General features: G+C 44.3%; 1 protein-coding gene across 2 annotated transcripts in view; it reads left to right on the top strand.

The window, feature by feature from the left end:
* HLTF (helicase like transcription factor) overlaps positions 1-8,990 on the top strand; it is a 62,856-nt gene that overhangs the window by 41,175 nt on the left and 12,691 nt on the right. For both annotated transcript variants that reach the window (XR_002094993.1, XM_019503113.1), the window contains exons 21-23: positions 4,885-5,010; positions 5,906-6,018; positions 6,364-6,544. Coding sequence is in view for 1 of the 2 variants with exons in the window: in XM_019503113.1 (XP_019358658.1) it covers positions 4,885-5,010; positions 5,906-6,018; positions 6,364-6,544 (420 nt within the window). In the remaining variant the exon portion in view is untranslated. The remainder of the gene's footprint in view (positions 1-4,884; positions 5,011-5,905; positions 6,019-6,363; positions 6,545-8,990) is intronic.

Here is an 8,990-nt window from a genome sequence, read left to right as displayed (position 1 = left end):
CCCCCCCCCCCCCCCCAGCAAAACAAAAAACCTCCCAGCTGCATCAGACGCTGATTTCTGAATTTAAATGCCATTTCTCTCCTGGTTCAAAGGTGTAGCATTGTTGTTGCTTGAAGCTCCAGAACTAAGTCCTACCTTTTTGATTTTAAACCACTAGATTTTTTTATTCCAGTGGTGAATAATTTGGTTGTTCAGTTTCCCCAACCTCTGTGTCTTCTAACATTTAATATTTATTAATTTTCTTCCAGTATTGACCTATTAATTTTTTTTTTCTCATCCTTCCTTGAATTGGGATCCAGTAGGTTTGTGGATTCACTTCCTGGATCCATCACTGCAGCAATTTCCCTACAGAACTCTTCTGTCCCTGTCGGGCATGATGGCACTGTCCTGGAAATGAGATTAAACTTAAATTGTTGTTCCACATATGAGGCAGTATTTAAATACTCTTCTGAGGGCGTATTAGGCCTTGCTGGTTTGCAGCCAGCCAGCACTTGAATTGCCAGAGGACAAGGCTCAGAGCTCAGTCATGCTGGGAGATCAGGTTCCTCCACCCGAGCACTGTTCCAATACAGAAAAGCTGATCAGGAGTTTTCTGACTATTTTAATAAGTCTGTGAAGAAGGCCTTTACAGGAGATAAATCCCACACAAGACAGGGCTAGAATTGGTTTGGAAAACCCTGGAAGTCAAGATCTCTCTAAAGAGATCTCTTCCCCAGGAAGGAAGTGGGACTCGTACCAAGCATCTCTTCCTTCTACTGTGCATTGAAAATTTCTGATGGTTCTTATGGGTACGTGATGTTGCAAAGAACTGGAACTTCTTGATCTTGGAGATTTGAGGTCCAAAAACAGGCAAAAGCAAGCCTCATCTTCAAAGGTAACAATTTGTAAATGAACAAGTGGGTTGCAAAGGAACTACTTCTTTGTGCCTCCTTCCTAAACACTGGGAACATTTACTGACCTTACCTCTTGTGCAGGGACTTGTGCAGTATGATTATACTGCTAATTAAAGCTGATTTTAAGGCTGGAAGGGCAGAGAAGGGTGCAGGGGACCCCGGGCAGGGAAGGAGCACTGGGCTCTTCCCTGCCCCGTGCTGCAGATGCTCGCAGCCGGCATGGGGCTGCCTGTGTCTGCTCTGGACAGCCCTGTGTGGGCCGCAAGCAGCTGCAGCAGGGAGCGCCGGCCATGGGGAGGGGCCACCCCACCCCCCTTTTTGGTGCTCAGCTTTTCCCTGGGCTCCTTCCCTGTGCAGAGAAAAGCAGCCCTTCGCCTGCCCCATGGCTGGCGTTCCCTGCTGCAGGCGCTCGCAACCCACGCGGGGCTGTCCGGATCAGGCACAGGCAGCCCCCAGGGCTGCGAGCGACTGCAGCATAGGGCACTGGGCATGGGGCGAACGAGGGGCTGCTTTTCCCCAACCTCTGCACTCAGCACCACCTTGTAACCTGGTCCCACTGCCAGGCTGCAGTGGGGCTGGGTTACAAGCTGGTGCTGAGCGTGGGGAAGAGTGGCTCCTTGCTTGTCATGTGGCTGGTGCTCCGCGCTGCAGTCGCTCACAGCCTGCCTGGGACTGCCTGTGCCTGCTCCAGACAGCCCCACGTGGGCTGCAAGCACCTGCAGCAGGGAGCAGCGGTCATGGGGTGGGCAAGGGGCTGCTTTTCCCTGCACTCAGTACTGGCTTCTTCCCTGCTGGCAAGCAGGGGGTTGGGGCTGTGCGCTGCCCCTCGCCTGTACCGAGGGGCTGGGGGGCACTGGGTGTGTGTGGGCAAGGAGCCAGCGGGAGCACGGGGCCTGCACCGCTGCCTTGGGCTCAGTGCCGGTGGCCCTTAGAGTAGGGTGGCAGGAGCGCAGGGTCCCAGCTGGCAGGGGCTCTGTGGAGCTGGGCCAGTTCCCCCTTCTCCCTGCTGGTGCAGCCCAGCTCTATGGACCCCTGCCAGCCTGCGCCCCACTTTGGGCCCCACTGGTGCTGGCCCTGGCATTGGGACATTGATTCCAAGATGGTGACCAGGGAGTGAGGCACCTGTTAAGGGGCGAGGCTACCCATGTGGCCCTCGACAGCCTGCCAAAACTGGGTAAGCGGCCCTTCACCTGAAATAATTGCCCGCCCCTGAGCAAGATCAATGTTTCTCAGTTCTTTCAGTCTCAAGGCTCTTCTTCCATATCTCTTCTGAATTCGGATCCATCTCTGATTTTCAGCTGGGGTGCCATGAAATTCAAAAGGGGTTTTTTTGTTTGCATTTTTTTTTTTAGTAACAGTACATCTCTGCACTGGTACGATTGCCTTTGACAGGGGAGTGGAATATGTTATGTGTTTTGGGGGAAAAAAAGGAAAACCGCCCAAAACACGTCTTTTCAGGTATGAGAGCGAAGTGTGCCAGCAGTTTTTTAATCCAGAAGAAAGTGTGTCCTGGGTATCGAAATTTTGGAAAATGCTGCCCTACAGCATGCAGCCCTTTAAGCATCCTCTACATGTTGCATGTATTACACAGTTACCTTAGGACCAGCTACAAATGCAAAGTAGCTATCGCATAATAAAAAGCTCCAACCAACTGTAAAGTTAGACCTAAAAAATGTGCAATAACTATATAGCAGGTTGCTATTGAGCTTTAATTTGCACACTATAGCAGGGTCTCTTCTGTGACTGGGAGCCCTGTCAATTGACAGGGGTACGGCTTGCCTAGCATGAAAGCCCCAAACCTTGGTAATTGCAGCTGCTATGATCCCCAAGGCTAGGATTGGGGAATGAAAACCTGACCTCTCACGGGGCTCTCAGCCCCAGCTGCGCCTCATGTAGCCGGGACCAAAAGCCCCTCAATTGACAGGACTTCCCATCCAGGCTGTGTGTTGCTCCTAGCTGTGGCCAAGGGCCCCACAACTGATGGGGCTTCTAGTCTGGGTTGTGCCTCACTGGGCTCCCAGCCATCGGAGCCTGCTTCTTGCCAGTGCAGGGGGAGCTCAGAATAGGGCTCCCCCTGGACTGGCAATATGGCATGATTGGATCTGATGTGCAGCATGGCCGTAGGTTCAATTGTGTCGGTACCACATAAGATCCAGTTGTGCCTTTGCCTGCACATCTAGACAGGTGGCCTTAGCATAATATTGCTCAACAAAAGTTCCAAATGCAGTCGTATTAAATGAGGGTTTGCTCTAGTTGTCTGTCACCAGTGGTCAGCACTAATTGTTTTAAACCACTTCACTATGAAGCTTTCTTTTCTAGGTTGGTATCTGTGAAACTTTTTTTGTTCCTTTACATTAGGTGGAGGTATATGGGATGATAAATAAGGCAGTAAATTTTTTTTTTTGTGTATTTTTTTGTTGTTGTTGTTATTGTCTCTGAAATAATCCTTCTCACCTCCCTTAGCTACTGATTAACAGACATGCCAAACTCTTTTGATTACGTGGACATACTTTTGTTTCTTACCACAGCAGTCGAGACATTTTTGAATAGAGAAGTATTTTTCTACACTTGTGAAGTCTTCTGTTAGAGGTTCTTTTGTAAAAAGGCCCCTCTTTTTTGAGATGTGATAAACTATGGGTCTATCTACCTTGCAGTCATAGCTGTTACTGCAGTAAAAGGTGGACGTACCTGAGCTACCTTTAACTTAGTTATGAGCTCGGCATGTGTTAGGCAACACATTTTTATCCATCTTCTCAGGCAAATTCTGTAGTGTAGACCATTCTGAACTTCCATGCTGCTTTGGCTAGACTGCTTCTGATGTTCAAGCTATCTGTGTTAGAGCTGCTGCACTGCAGACATATAAAAAAAAGTAGGCATACACTAAAACTCTTGCCCTTTTTCATTCACACAATTTTACTGTTTAGTGGAGCTAGCCTGTGTATCTTGCATCTAGCCTTATTAAATTATTTAACAAGTTCTCCTCTTGGCCTTAAACAGGCTTCTATTTTAATGTGAACGATCATTGGCATCACGTTCTGTCTGTAACTATTTGTACCTAGAAAAAATTGTGGGCACTGTTTGAAAATCTAAACATAAAGCAGATTTTGGTGGAGCACTGCCTGTTTTGAAATGAAATGTAAATAATGAATTGCAAAGAGAAAATAGTTCCAGATAGATACAAGAACCATCTTGGGCTTTTTAAAAATAAACAGTTTATTTTTCTGCTATTGACTTTATTTTAAAATGAAGGGTTTTTTTTTTCTTTTCCCTTCCTTTGTAAGACGACCTGACTGAGGATGCATAATTAACTTGGTGTGTATAGAAAAACAACCCCCCAAAAATGTATAGGTTGTTTTAAAGCAGAAGTATTTTAGTACAAAATAAAAAAGAAACACAAGTGATGGTGCCACATGGGGGCAGAGGGGGCAGAAGGGTTGGGGGGTGTCAGACCCCAGGCCCTGATATAGCTATCTATGCACAGAGGGGGAAGGGGATTGTGGCCAAGCCTTCATCTGGTTGTACAGGGGTAGAGAAGGGGATGTGGCTCAGCCCTGATTTGGCCCCATAGGGCTTGGGAATTTGACAGCTGGGGAGGGCTGACACTGGCAGTATTACTTGTTACTACTCCCCTACCACCAAATTTCCAGACCTGTGGGGAACCCTGTGAGCTGGATGCCAAGGCTCCATGGGCTGCAATTTGGCCCACAGGCTGGAGGTTGAGCCTCCTTGCTTTAATAATACAAATCTCTTCTTTTTGCATTGACAGTCGGTTGTGATTTGGAAGATTCCTCACAATGAATTATGTATGTAAACTGGCATGAATGGGAATATAATACAGTTTAATTGACTGTTGTTCATGATGTTACCTTTGAACTACTCATGAGTGATAATGTTATTTTTCAGGAGAAAAATTGACTCCTAATATGACCTGTAGTGTTAAGCATACTTTTACTAACACTTCAGTTTCATTTTTTTTTTCTTTTTTTTACAGCCAAATGCCAAATGCCCTCTTTGTAGGAACGAACTTCGACTAGAGCATTTGGTAGAATGTCCTCTGGAGGAGTCAGACTTCGAGAGCGTGAAGAAAAGTGATCAGGAATGGATACCCAGTTCAAAAGTATAGTGACATTTAGCAAAATATATAGAAATACTCTGTTTTAAGTTTGAATTTACAAGGCATACAGCAAGCCATTTTAGTACAAGTAGAACCAGAAAATCCCACAGTGATCCTAAACTGCAGTAAAAAAAGAAAAAAAAAATTGTTATAACTCAGCAGTGGCGTTAAACCTAGATTAAAATGGTTTTTTCTCCTCCCCATCTTTTGGAAGAAATATGAGTAAAATTTTATTAATGTCTCAGAAATTAATTGGTAATAATTTAGAAGAATTTCATCCCTTGCAGGCCCGCCTAGCCAGACATAGGGGGTGGGGGAAGGTCGCATGTGGTGGCTGCTGCTGCTCCACAATCGGCCACAGCCCCTCTTTCATGCCCCCCCCGCCTTCTTACACTGACCAAAAAAGGCTGAAAAAACCCCTGCTCTGAAACATCAGTATATGTTTAGCCTCAAAAAAAATCTCTATACTAATTGTTACAGAAGCCTAAAAACTAACATAGTTGGCCTTTGCAAGGTGAGATTACTCTTGTTTATTCCTTTTCTATGTTTTCTCCTCCCTTTCGACTTCTCTTGCTCTGTAATCCTGGTCTCCTTTGCCTGTTTCTTGGTTATAAGAAGGCTTTTGACACCTGAACAAGAGGCTCTTGCTCCTCAAACATGACCTGCCTCTTCAGGAGCCACAGTGTCAACATGAAAAGTGGCCAGCCCTTTATTTTTGTCTCATCAGTTCTTCTAGTAAAAACAGTTTTTGTTTGGAACTAGTCTTTTCAAAGGCTAATTCAATATATTGATTTCTCAGAGAACACAGTGCTGAAGCCCAAGGGTTTTCAGATTAGCTGCAAGAATGGAGTCTAACAAGCCATCAGCCTACTGCATAAGTCTTCATTTTGGTTTTCAGATAAATGCTCTGATGCATGCTTTGATAGAACTAAGGAAGGAGAATCCAGCTGTTAAGTGTCTGATTGTTTCTCAATTCACAACTTTCTTGTCTTTAATAGAAACACCACTGAGGTAAGTAGAATGATTTATGATTTTAGGTACAGTGAGTGGGCTGCTAGGTTAAAATATTTGGAGTATGTTTTAAGTAGTTTAAATGTTTTAACTTTCTTTAGAATAAAAACGATAAAACATACCTTTGTCTTTTAGAACATTAAAAGAACAGTTTTAGTTCAAGTATTTTTGTCCAGCAGTATGAAGCCCGACTGTGTGTGTGAGAGATCCTGAAGCATGTATAACCTTTCAAACAAATAGTTTAAATAAAAAAAATGACAAGTAGAGGTCAGGATGTTAAAATGATTTATTTATTGTCCTATTATTATTATTATCTTGGTAATCCTCCCCCCTTGTCTTCTGCAGAGAGTCTGGTTTTGTTTTTACTCGTTTAGATGGATCCATGCCCCAGAAAAAACGGGTAGAAGCAATTCAGTGCTTCCAAAGCAGCCAAGCAGGATCTCCAACCATAATGCTGTTATCGCTAAAAGCTGGCGGGGTTGGATTAAACTTGACTGCAGCTTCACGAGTGTTCTTAATGGATCCGGTATGTAATAGTCTTGCCAAAAGTAATTACAACCCCTTCAGGATTTTAGGGAGAAGTAGAAATGGGGTCCTCTGAGAATCAGTAACACCAATAGATACCTGGGGAAGAAGCATTGTAAGGTTGCCACTTTACTTATTTTCCTCTATGGCAGTTTTAAGGATCCACATCCCCCAGAGAAAAGAATAATTTCTCATCTCGATGTAGGAAAGCATTTTATGAAATCGATTTTGCTTATAGGATGCAGTAAAAATTCCTGAGCGCCCCATCAGGAAAGGTTTTAATATCTGTCGAGAGAATTGCATGGCTACCACTTTTCTTGCCTAGAGCCAAGCCTCTTTTTCTTTTAAATTCAGTCCCCCTTGTGTTGAGCTGTGGAATTGCCTTGAAAAGTAGCATCTGCTGAGAGTCAGCACGAGCATAGTATTGTCATGCTCCTGTGTAAGAAGGGGTGTGGGTTGTAGCCGTGTTGGTTTAAGGACATAGGCAGACAAGTCTGCTTATGTAAGGAGTACACTTTAGTTTCATGGGGTGAAGACTGAAAGCCTCTCTGACTTTTACTGTGAACAGAGTTTTGGCACAGCACCAGCTAAATTTAAGACAAGCGCTGAAAACCAGCATAATCTATTTTAAGGCCTCAGGCTTGGCAACAGTGCAGGAAGTGCCCTCTTTGGCAGCTACTCCTTCTGTTTGGCATTGCTACCGCTGATGCTGGCCTTGAATCTATCCTCTGGTTACTAACATTACTGTCAGGGCAGTACAAGTTTATGCAGATTCCCATGCAGATGAGCAGAAGCCAACCTCCATTCCAGAAGAGTATGAGCAAAAAGGGGGGGAAAAAAGGAAATGCAATTCCTGTTTTCTTTGGTACTCTGTAAACTAGAAGGGACCTTCACTGTTGCCTTCCCCCCATGATTACCTGATGCCAGAGGTCTGTGAATCTCTCGTCAGTGACCTGGTACATACATAGCCTCTCCCCATCCTTGGATTGTTAATCCAAGTGGGAGGTATTGTTTCAGCTTATACAAAGGACCACTTTTCTTGAAGTTTTTTTCCTGGACTCTATCCATGCAAGAATATTTCTTCAGAGAAAAGATAATTTTCAAAAGTCAAAGCTGTCTGGCAACTCTTGGAACAAGCAGTATGGTTTTGCTCAAGTTTTTCTGAAAATACTAGGTCTGATGGCCTTATTAGACTATATGTCAGCCTTTGCTCATCTGAATGTAAGACTTTTACAGCACTGGATAGTGGGTAACTACACATCTCCTGTGCAAACTCTTCAAAGTAGATTAACCCTCCCTTTATTGGACTAAAAGCTTTGTTGGTGAGAGAACAGGGATGTGTCTCCCCACCCTGCTTCCAAGAAAGGGAGACCTATTTGTGCTGTCTCAGTTGCTAGTAATGTTTGCAATCTGGGTTGGGGTGTATATTTTCTAGACCTCCAGCTACACTGAGTACAAAATTCCATATTGATGTGCTGGAGCTCTGGATAGTATGGGAGGTCTTCAGAGCTTTTTATTCCTTGGGTGGTTTTGTTTATAAAGTACATGTGCTTGCAGACAACACAACAGTTACAGGTATTTCTTAACAAGCAGGGAGTAGTATATTCTCAGTCATTATCAGTAGGGGCAAGAAAAAATTGAATATGGTACATTCAGAACTAAATCCACCTAGCAGCTCTTCACCTTTGTCAGCAAGGAGGTTGGATGGCCAGAATGCTTGCAGGTCAGGTCACCCTGTAATAGAGCACTTCACATCAGACCAAAACGTTGAGTGCCAATATCTTTTTGTGCTCTTTTACAGTGCAGTACTTTTCAGCTAAGCATCTGTTTGAACAGTGGTCTTTATGCTGTCCTTTCTTTGCTTGAACTCATGGTCCTAATTGCATTGGACATAGGAGTCATACCAATCATCTTGAGATAAGCTGTGCAACATTGATCACCAGAGCTGCTGTTGAGAGAGGAATTGTTATATCTCTTGTTCTTGTCCCTAGACATCCTGTCTTGAAGCATCCAGAGATGCTCCATCTTGCAACATGAGGAATAACCCATTGACTAATATTTCTATTCTTTGAAACTGCTAGATATCCTCTTAATTTAGGAAAGGCTCTACCCTGAAATGTTATAAGGCGCATCACTTGGACCACTGGAAAAAGAGTTGCTTCATCTAGTAGTTCCAGAAAATGTTTTCTACTCAGTCTTAAGACTTATTTTAGCCTCCCTAAACGCGCACCACAGCAGCAATATATGTTGTAGTCATGTTCAAGACATTCCCATTTCTCTCTTCCTACAAGATACCAGCTTCCTTAAGAGCAGAATAAATGCATTTTTCCCCACTTGGGAACCCCTGCCCTAACTGGACCTAAATTAGGTTCTAAGCAGAGTGGCTCTCCTTATCAGCCTCTAACACCACACACACACACACACACACACACACACACACACACACA

This window comes from Gavialis gangeticus, unplaced genomic scaffold (assembly GCF_001723915.1).
Source record: "Gavialis gangeticus isolate Ggan-Ray unplaced genomic scaffold, GavGan_comp1, whole genome shotgun sequence".
NCBI classification, from domain to species: domain Eukaryota; kingdom Metazoa; phylum Chordata; order Crocodylia; family Gavialidae; genus Gavialis; species Gavialis gangeticus.
Note: the sequence above shows the minus strand (reverse complement) of the source record. Positions and strands in the feature narration are given on the sequence as shown.